General features: G+C 47.3%; 1 protein-coding gene and 1 pseudogene across 1 annotated transcript; both read right to left on the reverse strand.

Moving 5' to 3' along the window:
- Positions 1–347: 347 nt before the first annotated feature.
- On the reverse strand, positions 348–7322 carry rnf150b (ring finger protein 150b). Its single transcript, XM_037479992.2, has 6 exons — positions 6352–7322; positions 5257–5507; positions 4939–5093; positions 4476–4572; positions 3846–4083; positions 348–3467 (listed from the first exon to the last, which is right to left on the reverse strand). Exons 1-6 carry the CDS (start codon positions 6806–6808, stop codon positions 3349–3351), a joined length of 1317 nt encoding a protein of 438 aa, XP_037335889.2. The 5' UTR covers positions 6809–7322; the 3' UTR covers positions 348–3348.
- A 573-nt stretch (positions 7323–7895) lies between these two features.
- Positions 7896–15227, reverse strand: LOC119222895 (type II inositol 3,4-bisphosphate 4-phosphatase-like; annotated as a pseudogene).
- Positions 15228–16051: the final 824 nt, after the last annotated feature.

Below are 16051 nucleotides of genomic sequence, written 5' to 3' on the forward strand. Positions count from 1 at the left end.
TCTCTTTTGAAATTACTAACACATGCTAACGTTACCATTAGTAAAAGACTGTAGCCCGTGGGTTACCAGTTTGTACCATACTCAAGTTACCATTCTGTTAACATTACATGCTAATGTAATATAAATAGAGATGTTCAGTTGGTTCACAACTTCCTCCTGCTAGAAGTTTTTTACTAAAGGATAGAATCAATACTAGATGTACACATTAGGTAGAAGGGGTGCTTCATTGTCACTAGATTAAGGTTTGTGTAAGTTGTGTCCTTATTTTTCAATATTTGTATGTTCTTCTCTAAGCGCCACACGTGTTATCTGGGGTGTACAATAAAAAAACAAACCAACCTCAAACAGAAACTTGAATCCATATTTTATTTAAATTCCGTTCTGAATGAGAACACGTGCAACAATTTAAACACAGAAACAACATGGCGTCACGTCTCCGCCTTGTATTTACACTGCGCGTGTGTGTGTGTAAACTTTGTTTGCGTGCACAGGACTACCACACAAACAGACGCTCTAAAAGATATTCTAGACACACACACACACACGCCACCTCGTCTTCTTCACACCCGGTTGTCATGGTAGCAGAGGCAACGCTATGGCTACAGATGCATGGGATGGTCTCAACTTCCACTCTCTCTCCGGAGGGATCTGGCAAACTTCCCTTTACTTTTGGAGCTTTGTGTCAAGTAAAAAAAAAAATGTAAAAAAAATGTGTGGGATTACACAACTTGCCATTCACACAAACTACAAATCGTGGCACAAAATTTGGCAGTTGAACAAGTTGAATCTGGACAGGGAAACATCTTCTCTCGATTTTATTGAAAATTGTCTTCAAAAGCCCAGCAAAATCCATCTCAAACTTTTTAGAAAAGTAGATATCTTAAAATGGCAGTTTTAAAGTAGGGAACAACTATGAGAACAAACCAATAGAAGCAAGGCGGAAAGTTATCGTTTTCCAGAATCTTCCAGAGGAACACAGTTAAAGTGCCTTGACAAAAGAGGCAGAGCAACCAATGAAACACAGCCTCGAACCACGAGGAAACCGCCAACGGGCAAGGAGAGACCGGACTGGGAGAAACAAACCAGACGTCATTACGGGAGGGGGGGGGGGGGGGGAGAAATTAGGTCATAGTTTTCACTGGAAAGACCAAAATAAAAATCTTTAAGCTAGTTGCATGAGCTACGTTTGATTGCATCCTCCAAACCTACATACCGGACTACCATCACCGGTGGGGAGTGTTGGGGGGGGAGGGGGGGGGGAATTCAGTCGTTGCTGCTCGGCGTCCTTGTTACAAAAATAAAAACTTTCCTCTGTTATCAAAATAGACAACAATCTGTATCTTGCATGGCGCAATGTGGAACATACGTGTTAGTTAATATATTTACATGCTCAGTGAAACAGGGAGGATGCAACGCAAGTCTACGTCTCAGAGAGGACAGGCACGTCTCAGCAGGGCACCCAAACACATCTACCACCTCTGACTGGGGGTTCCTTTCCCTGGGGGCCTCTTCCCAGCCGGGCCGTGCCTGGAAAACCTCCCTGGGGAGGTGCATCCTTACCAGGTGCCCCAACCCGCTCAACTGGCCCCTTTGTGCTAAAAGGAGAAGCGGCTGCACTCGGAGCCCCCCTCCAAAGGAAACCTATTTAGGCCGCTTATACCCATGACCTAGTTCTTGACCCAAGCTTCATGACCACAGGTGAACCCTCAAAGAGTCCTTCCGGCTCAGCTCACATTTCGTCACAGCGATGTGGTTAAGTGAGTTCAATAGAGCCCCCGCTGTGCCCAACTCACACTCCCCCTCCCCTCACTCACACAAGACCCCAAGGAACTTGAACTTCTTCTTCAGAGGAAAGGACACATCCCCTACCCCAAGATTCAAAGTCTGGAAATAGTAACGTTTAGAAAACACATATTAGGTTTTGCTAAAGATCGGCGCAGAAATGCCACCAGTAAATGGGTCAGTTCTTGATTGTCAGGGTTCAAAGGTTAAAGGTATTTTTTGATTAAAAGGCAGCATGAGGCCGGGGGGGACGATAAAAGAAACAAGGCCACGCTAACAACAGGGTTCCTACCTCGCGGTTTTAATGACTACCGAACGTCAGCGCTTTACCCCAAACGGCTCGCCAAATGATCGCCTGAAAACAGCAGAATACGATGCTGGATTATGACCCAACTATATTGCCCAGATACAGTGCATTATAAAAAGACCATGAAGCCCGACCTTGCCCAATTACAGCTTCTGATTGGCCCTTAGGATGAATGAGAACGGCCAATTACAACGACACAACTTTATCGTCCGATCCGCCAATCTGGCCTTGGCCAAACGACCTTGTACCGCGTGAATGAAGCATTATTTTACACGTAGAGGCTCAAACTGAAGTCTTGACACTCGGATTGAGTTGACTTGATTGGACGTCTACCTGTGGCGTCACTGAGCTCAGGGGTAGAAGCGATCGGTATGTACATCACTAGCACTGCAGAGAGGCGGTTTAAGAAGTAAAGCTGAACAAAAACGTACATTAATTGTAGCATTTAATATTGGCGCGACACTACAATTCTAAAAGGTGTAAAGACAGGAACTATGTGCTTCACATACATCCTGTTCTCCACAGAGGAAACCCAAACTGAATACGGTCAGTACCAGTGTACTGTGGAGATCAAGGAGCCTTTAAAGATGCCAGAAACACTGTCTGTAGTACCGAGTCCACCGATTTAACACAAACACACAAACCCAGGCAGAAAAACAAGTGTACCCGTCCAGAAATGAGAACTTGGTTTTTGCCTCCTGACTAGACCTGGACCGGAAGTGAGAACCAGGAGACACGGGATCATGTTCTCAAGGGTCACATGTAGCTTCTCAGTTTGAACCCCATTCGACCGTCAAAATCAGGAGACAAAAGTCCACACCTTGAGGAGTGGACGTTTCCGTCGCTGTGGGTTGGACTCAGAACGGAGAAGTGAGTCTACTTCTAGAAACAGAAAGGTGGGCGAACCCCGGTAGAACCAAGAGTAAGACCAGAGTCTTGTGAGACCGGGTGAGGTCCTCGCCGAGAGTCCAGCAGACTAAAACCAACACACACCTTTAGCCCAAATGAATCCACTTTGTGCACACCCCCCCCCCCCCCAGAGTCTAGATTCTGGTTTTCGGCCCCATCCCCTGGTCCAAACAAGGTGGTTTAGTTCAGCTTAGTGTCTCACAGGTCCAAAGGCACTAAACACTAGAACTAGGTCCAGGGGTTGGTTTCAGTTGGGTCGTCCAGGGCTTTAGGTCCACTCAAGTACGTAAAAGATCTGAACCCGATTTGTCCGTTAAGGGGAGGGAGGGGTTGGTACAGTTGGTCTCCTTTCAGGACTTGTCCCCCAGCTGACACTGATCTATGGACCCCTCCTCGTCTGAGAGACCCGTTTCCACAGTGATGACCAAGGACGCCACCGAGGTGCTGCTGGCCATCGGCTGTAGTTCACCTGGGAGTACGGGGAGGGGGGGTCAAAAATAAAGAATTTCACAATAAAGAAAGGCTTTGATTTGTATTTCTGCGTCCTTCTGAATTCAAACAAATCTACTGTCAAAACTATTTAACAAAGCTTAACATCGTGGCATTCTAGTCTTATTTAAAACCTCACTCTGCATAAACCTTGTAAAACTGAAACTGATCTTCTGATTTCTGAACACAAAGCCGAGCGCAGAAACATGTGAATCAATGTTAAACATCGACCTCCCCTTATTAGCCATTTTTTATAACAAAAAATCAAATAAAACAAAGCTTAATGTGAGTTTATCCTTGTAAACACTACTGGGTGCAGCACTTCTGGTGTGTGTGTGTGTGTGTGTGTGTGCGCTACCTGTGTGTGTGTCTGTGGTGGCCGTCAGCGGGCTGTCCCTCAGGGTGTCGGGGTCCTGGTAGTCCTGAGGGAGCCCCACCCGCCGCACGCCGGGATCCAGCACCACGGAGGAGCCGCCCTCGCTCAGCGTGCCGTCGCTGGCCTCCAGGGCCACGGCCCCGACTCCGCCCACCCCCCCTACGCCGCCCAGCGGCAGGTCGTAGTCCAGCGGCAGGTCGTCTAGGCAGTCCGCGTTCAGCTGGAGGAATGGTGCAGTTTAACCAGCGTTAGGCCCCGCCCTAAAGCCTCCCCTGCTTCATGGTCCATCAGAGACCCGTCAATCAATGCTTAGCCACGCCCTAAAGCATCTCCTGCTTCATGGTCTGTTTGACTCTAAGTGGACCATCATCCACCAAATGAACATCATGCTGCATTGAAGAAGACTTGAAACTAGAGACTGAGACCATAAACTCATGTTTACTGAGGGTAGTTTGAGGAACATCTGCCACAAGACTTTTCCATCGTCAATTCTTTGTTTTGGACAAACTAAAGTAACATTTGGTTTATTCTCAGAGTTACAGCAGAAAATCCAATGTTCTGCTTATGGAAAGCCTTCAATACGTCATGAAATAAAGGATGTGATGGACTCACAGCGATGCCGAGGGCTTTGAGGATGTTCATCTTGCACATTGGACATGTTCTGTGGTCCAGCAGCCACGGGTCCACGCAGCTCTTATGAAACAGGTGTCTGCAGAGAACAACAACAGCGTCACTTCTGAAGGGAATCAATGAATAAACATTAGGAAAATACTTTTTATTCCTTCACAAAGAGCAGAGTCCCTTTCGACTGAACCTCACGAGTATTCACAAGCAGCTTCTTCACCGGGATCCCATTTACTTTGAAGCCCATTTTAGATTTAAAAAAAAAAAAAACAAAGTGATAAAATATTTCTTTGGAATCCCTGAGTAGCATTTTAGTACATAAGATATTTGACTAAAACAAATACTATTAATTTAACTGAATAAAGTAAACATTAATCAATATCTTTACAAGCTTATTATTTTAATATGAAGGCTTTTACACACACACGTTAACCTGTGTGTGTGTGTGTACCTGCAGGGCAGGACGCGGACCACGTCGTTGACCTTGTAGCCCTCGATGCAGACGGCACAGTTGTCGAAGTCGGCCTCAGTCTCCTGGTCACCCTTCCTGATGGTGCGCACCTGCAGCTTGCTGATGGCCTTCTTCGCTGCGTCGCCGAGACGACGCTGTGAGGAGAGAGATGAATGAATAAATAATCTCTAACATTTCTGTGCAAATGTGACTATACTGAAAACACAGGCGACTACCCGGGTTTAACTTCACATAGCTATGAATTGTGGGAAATGGCCACCTAACCCCCGATGGCGGAGGTGGCGAGCCGGCGCTCACCTGGTTGCGGTCTCTGGCGTTGGCGTATCTGAACCTCTGGATGTAGTAGAAGACGAGCCAGGCCAGAGAGATGATCATCAGCACGATGAAGGAGATGGACACGAACACCACCGACGTCCTGCTCACGTACTTCTGCAGGTTCCTGGTCCCGATGGTGATCGTCATGGTAACCGCCACGTTGCGCTCCAGCAGGGCGGCCACCTCGCGGCCTTTGGGCTCCGGGATCATGATGGCGACCACCTCGCCCGTACCTGCAGACGAGGAAGCGCTGTAAACGGGGGTTTGGTTGGAGTTCATCTCACTCTAGTCAGCGTCATTTTGTTCTAGCAAACCGTTTAATAGTGTTTATTTAAGAGCTCGTTACCGAACCAAATTCTAAATTATTCAACCTTGTTACCCAATAATAAAAAAAACGAAAAAAATAAATTCAGCTTTTGTATCGCCCCCCACCCCCCTCTAAAAATAACCCTTAACCCCAGCGTGGTGGTGGAGCCCAAACCTGATTACATAAGAGAGCGCAGAATTACTACACCAGGCTTTATTATATAAAGAGGCCCGAGGGGGGGGTTATTCTAACAAGTGCTTTCATTTGGGAGGGCGGCTCATTGATTGCAGTCATTTCCTCGCCCTCAAACATTCCATCACATGACTGTTGGAGAAGGAAAGGTTTCACTTGGCTCCCTTCAAGGAGACCTCTGAGGACGCTGCATCTGCCCTTTGCTTCTCCAACACCCGAATGCCTAAAGTCAAAGGGATGGTTTTTAACCGATCTGCCCCCACATTCCTCCTCGTTTGTAATCACAATCAATAGCCGGTTATTGATTAGCGTGACAGAGGTCAGCATGGACTCGATAAAGTGATTTCTAGAGTCACAGGCAGGCGACTTTAGTCGATTTGAAATACTGAAAGCAGCCAGCAGATGAACCGAATAAAGCAGCACTTTAACGGGCTGATAACCGTATTATGTGCCTTGGGTCTATATTTAGTCCGGTGCTAATGCTGCTATTATAAATATGTCTCTTGACCCCAGTCATGCAACGTGAAGCGCGCGTGTAACGCGGAGAGGACCATAACGTGTAAAGTGTGTCACGGTACCCGGATGAGTCATCGTGGTGGTCTCGTTGGCGTTGGGGGACCCCACGTTGAAGACGACCACCGCCGAGGCGTTCTGGGCCGCGGCGTGGCGGATCTTGTCCCCGTGGGTGCAGTTGCCGTCGGCGACCAGCGCCACCCAGGCCCCGGCCTGCGCGGGCACCGCGAACCGGGCGTTGGGGTCGCAGGCCTGCCGGTCGAGCGGGGCCACCGGCAGCGCCGCCATCCCCTTGGCGTCGCGCTTCGGCGAGTGCTCCCCGTAGCGGCCGCACTCCGTCTTCTCGGTGCGCAGCTCCGACGTGGCGGGGTCCACGTAGGTGATGTTGACGAAGGCGGTGTACCACTCCTCCCGCTCGGCCACGGTGAAGTCCAGGCACAGCAGGTGCACGAAGCAGAAGGAGAGCAGCCACGTAGAGAGGGCCAGGCTGCGGCAGGCCGCCACCAGCGAGCCCGGTGCCATGGCGACGGGGAGCGAATCCCAACCAGCCGCGGACGCCTACTCCGCCATGCCGCCCGTATAACGGCCGGGTGGGGGGGGGTTGATTTAAACCAGCCTGCCTCTAACTTTAACCGCCCACCGCTTTCTATCGTATCACCTGTCTCCAGCGGGTTTAGCCGCTTCCCACCGCCGCTCTCGGGCTACCCAACGTTAGCTTCGGACGCCCGTTAGCCGTCTCCATTATCTACCGTCACCGAGAACACAACAACAGACACACACACGGGGGGAGATAGCCTCACCGGCCCCGGAAGGAAAGCAGGCCGTTAGGACGACGCGATGACGACGGAAACCCCCGTACGGGGGGTTGACTTTGTTATGAAGTTGCCGCTTGTTTTTATAGGGATGTTTAAACGCAACAGGACCGCAGCTGCATTGTTTTCGCTGGACCTGTGGTAAGCTAGCGCTAATGGGGAGTAAGACTTCCGGCGATTTGACAAAAAAGTAAAAGCAGACTTTCTTCTCGTGAAGAGCTTGTATTGCTAAATTGAAGCTTGTATGATTCACATTGTAATAAGAAAATGATTCTCTTGATGAAACCTGTCTTACCTCATTCTTGTTAATGCGTTAAACTCAAACAAAATCCGTTCTTTTATTCTGAAGAGCATTAAAAACTACTTGTATGAATGCGCTTGACTTGAAGCAGCTGCGTTTTAGCCGTGAGGCGGCGCAGCGCCACCTGGCGGCCCGGAAGACAGCTGTCACTTTAAAACTACAAATCCCGTTATTTGGATCTTTCACCGCAGTAAAAGTAGAAATAAGCACATTTTGACTGAACATTTGGTTTGAGTAATTTGACGATCGTCGGAAATTAAATAAAGTTTTTAATAGTCATTAAAACAATGACACAATCACATTACAAAAACAATGAGAACAACAATTCTGTACACAAAACAAAAGCAAACATGGCTTTGTTTATCCGAAGGTGCCGTCTGGAGGTCGGTAGAGTCTGGGGAAAGTGAGCAGCTGAACGCCGCTGAAGGCAAACTTCCTGCTGCCTACATTCTTCTGCACGTTGTCCATCCTGCACCCGTCCCTGCATGCACACACACACACACACACACACACACACACACACACACACACACACACACACAAAGAAGCATCACAGTGTTAGCTGCTGCTTCATCAGTCGTAAACACCAGAAAATAAACAAACAAAACAGAAGCAGACGTATGCACAGTAAAAAAAATCCTGACAAAAATATGAATGAATAAACTCTCAGTAAACACAAACCTTGTTTATTTAAAAGTTGGTGCATGTGCCTGACAAACCTCCCTGAAAATGGGTTAAAAGAGGATTTCTGCAATGTTTCTGAGTGAGGAAAAATAAATCCATGTAGACCACTTGGTGCCTACTGGTATCTGGCCAGCAGGAGCACCAGGCTGAGGATGAGCCAGAGGACCAGCAGGTGGGAGGACACCAGGAGGAAGACCACCGGGTACAGGTGGCGTCCGGGGGCCTCAGGCGACAGGCACCGCGGGACCAGGGAGCCCCGGAGGTCAAGGGGATGCTTCCCACAGCCGAGGTCCCCCGATTGGGGGTAACAGCCGGATATCTGTCCCCAGGACTGACGAGACCTGGAGGGGTTAGGGTGTGTGTGTGGGTGTGTGTGCGCGATGGAGGGAGACCGAGAGAAGAAAATAAAGGATGAAAAAGTTCTAGTAAGAAAAAAAAACAAAAGGAGGAAAAAAAGGTGAAATCCAAAGGAGGAAGTGTAGGAAACAACGGAGGACGGACAGGAAGTGCAAGTTGTGCGTTTTATTTACGAACCTCCTCATGCAGTCGAGTGCGGCGGTGAAGTGCTGGCGGCCGAGTTGGTGTCGCTCCCTCAGCAGCGCACACTGCTCCAGGGTCACCGACATGGCCGTGCGGTCCTTGGCGCTCTTACAGCTCGTCAGTCGCACGCCGCGCACCTCGCGACACACCTCAAAACGCGCACGCACACACACACACACACACCTTTAGCATCATCATCTCATCTGAAGCTGTGTCTCCTGATGAGTGAGAGACCTTCTCTCCTCTTTTAGCTCCAGGTTTGTTCTCCTCCTTCTCAGACAAAGGTCTCTTTAGCTGCTGGATGCTAAGCTAAGCTAAGCTACTGAGGTGTACATTGATGAGCTGTGGAGCATCCCACCGTAGCGGCGGTCCAAAGAACCCCCACGTTCTTCCTCTTCTTGATGTCCAGGCTGCGCTCCAGAGAGGACACCATGTCCCCCAGGGACCGGCTCCCTGCTGAGGGACGGAGACACAGGGTTCAGCTCCTGATCTCCGGGCGCGGACGCAGAGGCGAGCGAGCCGTACCTGAGCGAGGCATCGCGTCCGTCAGCGCGCTGCAGTACGCCCGCAGGCGCTCGCAGCTCTGCTGGTTCACCTTCTCCTGCAGGGAGCTGTCCCCGAACCTCAAACAAACAAGTCAACAAACAGGTAAACAAACCGCCCGCCACCTGTGAGCCGCTCGCAGCGCAGAGAGAGATCAATTCATTTGACCATAAATCAATCATATGTATAAATGAGATGGATTAAGATACAATGGGTCATAGAGACAGATGGTATATACATAAATAAATAAGTACCAGGAGACTTTTACCTCTCAGCCAGACTCTGCTGCTGGTTGATCCCGATGTTGAAGAGAACCGGGTGAACTCGAATCAGACGCCCGTCTCTGGTCTCCCGCGGCAACGACCCGAAGGTCTCCGGGGGCAACGGGACCTCAACGACCAAATCGCCCCTGAACGAGGGGAACACACACACACACACACTGAGCGAAGGCTGCATGTGTGTGTGTGTGTGTGTGAGTGTGTGTGAGCCCACCATGCTCCGCTGAGTGTCGGCAGCAGGTCCTCCGGTTCTTCACCTCGAGCCTCGGTGACGGCGAACGTGACTCTGCTGAGGTCAGCTACGGCCACGTCCATGTCCTCCAGCATGCCCAGCTCCTCACCTGACACACACACACACACACACACCGTGTGAGACCTAACACGGTGTGTGTGTGTGTATGTGCCTATGTGTGTGTACCATAGGTGCTGAGCAGGCCCTCAAACTGGACCAGGAGTCCCACAGAGTGAAGCTGCAGCAGGAGGTCTGGATCTTCCAGACCTCCGTAGAGCTTCAGCATGAAACCGCACACCGCCGCCGAGAGCTGAGAAGATGAGAGATGAGAAAATACCCGATGAGAGGAGAAAAGACTTGAAAGGATTAAAGGTGTTAATTCTCACTCACCGCCTGGCTGAAGACGGCGTGGCGTCTCTGGACGATGTGGGCGGGTCCCTGACCCACGGTGGTGGCCGCCGCCTCCTGCAGGAGCACGAAGGTCATGGCGGCCCGAGCCTTCCCCACCGCCTCGCGCACGCAATCCCTCAGAGTGACCACCAGGGGGAGCAGCTGCTCCTGCCAGGAGGAGGGGGCTGGAGGGGGGGACGACAACATCATCGCCTACATCTCTTATCAATGAACTAGTCCGAATGAGATGAACCTCTCGCGATAGAACAAGCGTCCTACCGGCCTCCTGCTGCGATGGCGTCACCTCACGGCCCTGCAGCCGGTCCACCATGACCACGATGCAGTTGAGGCTCACGGCGACGTTCGCCCAGGCCCTGTCCTGCACGCACACACACACACACACACACACGCATGCACTCATAAAAACAAGCCCCAACGCCTTCAGAGGCGAGTGAACGTCTCTCACACACTTGCCCATTCCTCCTCGTCCCGTCGCCCTGGCGAGGTCCGCCCCTCCCGACTGGTCGCGGCGTGTTGGGGGGGCGCCCCGCCGCTGTGGGCGTCCGACAGTGCGCTCCTCACCAGCTCGTCTTTCAGCGCGTGGACAAATCGCTCCGTCTGAGATACCAGTACATCATCAACAATGTTTAACTATTGGTTGAATGGTTTCGGGGGTTAAATGCCCCCCCCCCCCTCACCTGTTGGGTCAGGCCCTCCAGGACCTGCTGCAGCCGCACGGCGCTCAGCTCCAGAGAGACGGACAGCAGCTCCTCAGTGAGCCCGAAGACCAGAGGCTGCAGCTGGGCCACGCTGGCCAGCAGCTCCCTGGCTCTGGAGCTCTCGTCCAGGGAGTAGGAGACGCTGCTGGGGAGGAGGGGGGGGGGGGGCATCGGCATCATCAATACTCTGTGCGAACGATGCTGGACACACGTAAACATTAGCAACATCAGCTAATAGGTTTCGTAGTTTCATATAATGATGCCTTTCAGTTTTTGTTGCATTTTGGGAAAGTGAAAATAAACGGAGCTGATCTGATACATAGATGTGTATATGTATTAGTGATGCTGTGTTGTAGATTTCAATTTAAATGAAATTGTAAATTTGAATTGTATATATATATACAATTCAAATTTACTATTCAAATTCAAATCTACAACACAGCATCACTAATCCAGAGCAGAGATTACAGAGATTAATCCTTTGAGAAGAGATGGGGGAGAGTATGATGGAGGACACACACACACACACACCTGTCTCTGTGGCTGGTGTGTTTACTGAGAAGCTTCTTCAGTCCCCCGTGTTTGAAGGCCTGATGGTGATCAGCTGGAGCCCCGAACGTTATGACCTCATACCACACGCCTGGAGAGAGACACGAGGAGATTAGGATGAAGAGAATGAAATTCATTTGGAAATGTGAACTGAAGCTGGTAAGAAAGTTGAGAAGAAACAGTTAGAAAGAACATCTGACGCTAAATACTGAATAAAACCTCATAAATGTAGTTAAATATTTGTATTAATTCAATACATTTACAAGTTGAGATTCACGAAAAATATTTTAAAGTCAAAACACTAAATTTTGCAATTTTGCGATTCAAATGATAATCTGTGGACGTACGTGTAGCGTCCGGATCGCTGACCTCCATCCTCTGGGAGTGCAGGTTCGTTGGAACAAACTGAAGGTGTTTGTCGGCTTTACTGCTGCTCGACTTAAAACACGACGAAGCTGAAAGACACAAAGATTATTTTCCCGCAACACAACAGTGAATTAAAAACTCTTAACAGCCTATTTTTTTAAAGGTATATTTCAACATTTTGGGAAGAGGTGGAAAAATTACAAAAGCATCAGCATCAAAACACACTTAAAGTAAGTAGAAGTATTCACATTGAGAATGAAGTGTTCTTCTCTTTAATGTTGCAGCATATAAAAGTAGAAAGTATTATTAACTACTTCATAAACTGCTGGGTAGCTTTTACTAACAGTGTTACATTGATAGTATTCATAATCTATATATTTGATCTAATCTGTATCTATTTTTCTTTAAATTGACACCTGAGAGTTTTTCGAGCTCAGCGAGCGTTTCCTGGTAATTGCCAACCAGGTGGTCGCAGTGGTGGACAACGTCCCGACGGAGGCCGTCCCAGCGAGGTGAAAGGTCACCGAGCTCCTTCACTTCCTGCGCCCTGAAGAAGGGAAGCAGATCCGGGCTGCTTTTCAACATTCATTTCACGTTGGGTTAGTTGGTAAGGTACTTGAGTAATAATAACAGAATCCATATCAAACACACACACACACACACACACCTTTTGGTGTGGCTGCGTATGAGCGCGCTCAGGAGCTGTTTGGGCAAAGAGAAGGAGAGCGGCGTCTCCGACATCTGCTCCCGGACCAGCAGCCATCTTTGATCCTCCGTCTGAAACCTGTACACCTTACACACCGGGGCACACAACACTATACACACACACACACACACACACACACACACACACACACACACACACACACACACACACACACACACACACACGTGCACGTCTTGAACACACAGTCCAAAAAGACACACCATCATCACGTCCGACCTTCTCTCCTCTTTTAGCTCTGTGTTTGGTCTCCATCTCCGGCTAAGACGAAGCTGTCTTTAGCTAAGCTGAACTGTCTCTCACCTGCCCTCATCATGGGACTGTTTTCTCTGTCTTGAAATGAGCCGTGAAGACTGTCACACAGGGCCGGATACTAGAGAGTGGAAATGAAATATGAGATAACACACTGTGACTCCTCCAGGAGACACAAGTACAACCGGAGCAAGAAAAGACCTCGAAATCGGGAGGAGTTTCTCCCTCCATCTGCAGACGGGACACTTTCACCTCGCCGGCCTCATGAGCGGCGTCCATCGTCCTGGTTTAGAGACATGTTGAAGACGTTTATGTTCAGCTTCAGTAGGACCATTCAAATGACTTAATGTTCTATCAGAGACAACATTACACAAAGCAAGACAATGAGCAGCTAGCAAGAGAAACAAACTGGAAAGTAAATAACTAGCATCAAAAAAACTAATAAGACAAAGCTAACTAGCATAAGAATAACCCAGACAAAGTTAACTAGCATCAAAATAACTAACAAGAAAAAGTTAATAACTATCAAAACAACGTTAATTAGCATCAAAATAACTAAGACAAAGCTAACTAGCATCAAAATAACTAAGACAAAGCTAACTAGCATCAGAATAACCAAGACAAAGCTAACTAGCATCAGAATAACCAAGACAAAGCTAACTAGCATCAGAATAACTAAGACAAAGCCAACTAGCATCAGAATAACCAAGACAAAGCCAACTAGCATCAACATAACTAAGACAAAGCTAACTAGCATCAGAATAACTAAGACAAAGCTAACTAGCATCAGAATAACTAAGACAAAGCTAACTAGCTTCAAAATAACTAAGACAAAGCTAACTAGCATCAGAATAACCAAGACAAAGCTAACTAGCATCAGAATAACCAAGACAAAGCTAACTAGCATCAACATAACTAAGACAAAGCTAACTAGCATCAGAATAACTAAGACAAAGCTAACTAGCATCAGAATAACTAAGACAAAGCTAACTAGCATCAGAATAACCAAGACAAAGCTAACTAGCATCAGAATAACCACCATAATATCCCATCAAAATAATTAACCCATCCTGGCTCTATCCAACCAGGCAAAGACTCACACACCTCAGAGGACTACTGGTGAATATTGATCGATAGGATCAACATGACTGTAAACAATAGATCATTACATGTTGTGTTCACCTGAGACTCGGGGAGATGTGAGGCTCTTTGGCCCCCAGCAGATCTCTGATGGAGAAGGAGGTGAAACCCAGAAAGCTCCTCTAGAAGAGAAGGAGACGGACAAGTTTGTGTCTAATTAAACTGAGAGGTTTTAGCAAGTTAATTAATATACAAGAAATTATGAATACACAAACATTATTTCATCACTCGATCAAACAGCCAAAAGGAAATCAAACCTTTGTTAATGTTCAACGTGTGTGTCCATGTTAAATTTAAATTTAATAATATGGCAAAACAGTTGAGTCAAATCAACTCCACTCTCCTGGATGAATTCCCTCAAAAAACATTTCCTTAAATCCTTTAACTTTATGTCACGTCAATATTCTGCATTATTATTGAATTAATAAATAAATATAACACACACACACACACACACACAATCATCGAGGTCACAGCCATGGACCAACAATCCCTCCCAGCAACTCGTTGCCATGGCGATAATCACTGGATTACCACAGTGAAAAGCACTCAAAATACACACACACACACACACACACACAGAAGTCAGATCTTCTTGCCTTTGACATCATAATATTATCTCTTTCATTCTGGTGTTTATTTTAAACCATCCAGTGGAGGAAGAGGCTTTAAAATAATTTATCTTTAAAAGTCATCCTTTAAAAATGTTAGTAATCCTTTGCTTTATTTATTACTCACGACTACGTCCTCATTTATGTATTAATATATTTGCATATAATATAAGTTTTATTTTGAACTTGGAGTCACGCTTGCTGCAAAAGTTCTGTTAGGACAAAATACTGAGCTTCTGACTCCATGAAAACTGTTGCCACATTTCCTCGTTTGCAGCTGAAGGTTTATGCAACAACACACACACACACACACATTCTGAGCTAATCTGTCTCTGAGATCTCCAGCTAAACAACAGGGTTTTACATGCTGATCCTCATCAAACAAAGACACCCACTCACTGTGGGTGCACCTCCCTACCTGTCCAGCAGGGGAGCCGTTGTCTCCTGGTGGACAGAAACATTTGGTGCAAGCCATCAAGCCGCTCTGCATCCCCACGAATGAACAGAGCCCCCAAAAACTCTCCTTTCCGGCTCTGACTTTATTCAACAGCTCAAAATTTGCTGTTAGGAGAATCCTACCAAAATAAAGGTCTCTTTATCTCATGCAGAACGTTTTCAGCAAAAAATAACAATAGTTTGTGATGAAAAAATAAAAATAAAATGTCAAAGAGGTTTCAATTGCATAACATGTTATTTAAACTGCAGCGTTAAAACACATTTTGTCATTTATTTTCAGGTCATCATTCTGTTTAAAGAATAACAAGATGAATTTTTTTTAAGAATTTGTGAATTATACTTTGACGAAAATTTGATAGAAAGCTAATATTTCAGAATAAAGTAACTCGCTCACAACTAAAAGTAATCAGAGTAACGGCCGAGTTACAAAATACTGCTAAAACTGAATGCAACACATACTTTTACATCTGCACCCGAATGCACCACTGAAATGTCACCTTTTTCTATTGAAATTTGGACCAAAGTGTCAAATAAATGTCTGACAGCCGCAGCTGATGGATCTACAGACGACTAAAAGAGACAAAGAAGAAGAAGATGAAGAAGAAAATCAGGAAAAAATGAGGCATCCGGACAAATTAATCCATCAAATGAAAATCCCGCTTCAGTCTCCGTCCCTCGGCTGAAAAGCCTGAAACACACCGGCTGAATGTCTCTGTGCTCCCTCCCTCCTCCTCATCCTCTTCCTCCTCCTCCTCTTCTGTCAAGGCCGACGAGATTAAAAACAAAACTTGGCATGATGGGAAATATGCAGGTTAGCAAAGCGCCTGGCCGGACGGTCAGGATTTGGCAGAAAGAAAAGAGAGAAAAACGGCCTGAAATATTAAAAATCGACCTTCCTCCCTCTTCAGCGGAGTGTGTGTGTGTGTAAAAGCTAGCGATGCTGGTATTACACACCCGTAAAGACTGATCCTCTTAAGCGCTCCTAGAAATAAGAGGTACAGAACCCGTCCATGGTGTAATGTCCCACCCTCAAACGGTACTTCAGCAGCATGACGAAAGAAAAGATATTAAAAATATTGCCCTGTGAATATCAAATATATAGGGCTTTTATTGTAAAAGGTACCAAATCAAAGAGTGGATCTCTTCTGCGTTGCTTTTGTCAAGGTTT

This window comes from Pungitius pungitius, chromosome 1 (assembly GCF_949316345.1).
Source record: "Pungitius pungitius chromosome 1, fPunPun2.1, whole genome shotgun sequence".
Lineage (NCBI taxonomy): Eukaryota > Metazoa > Chordata > Actinopteri > Perciformes > Gasterosteidae > Pungitius > Pungitius pungitius.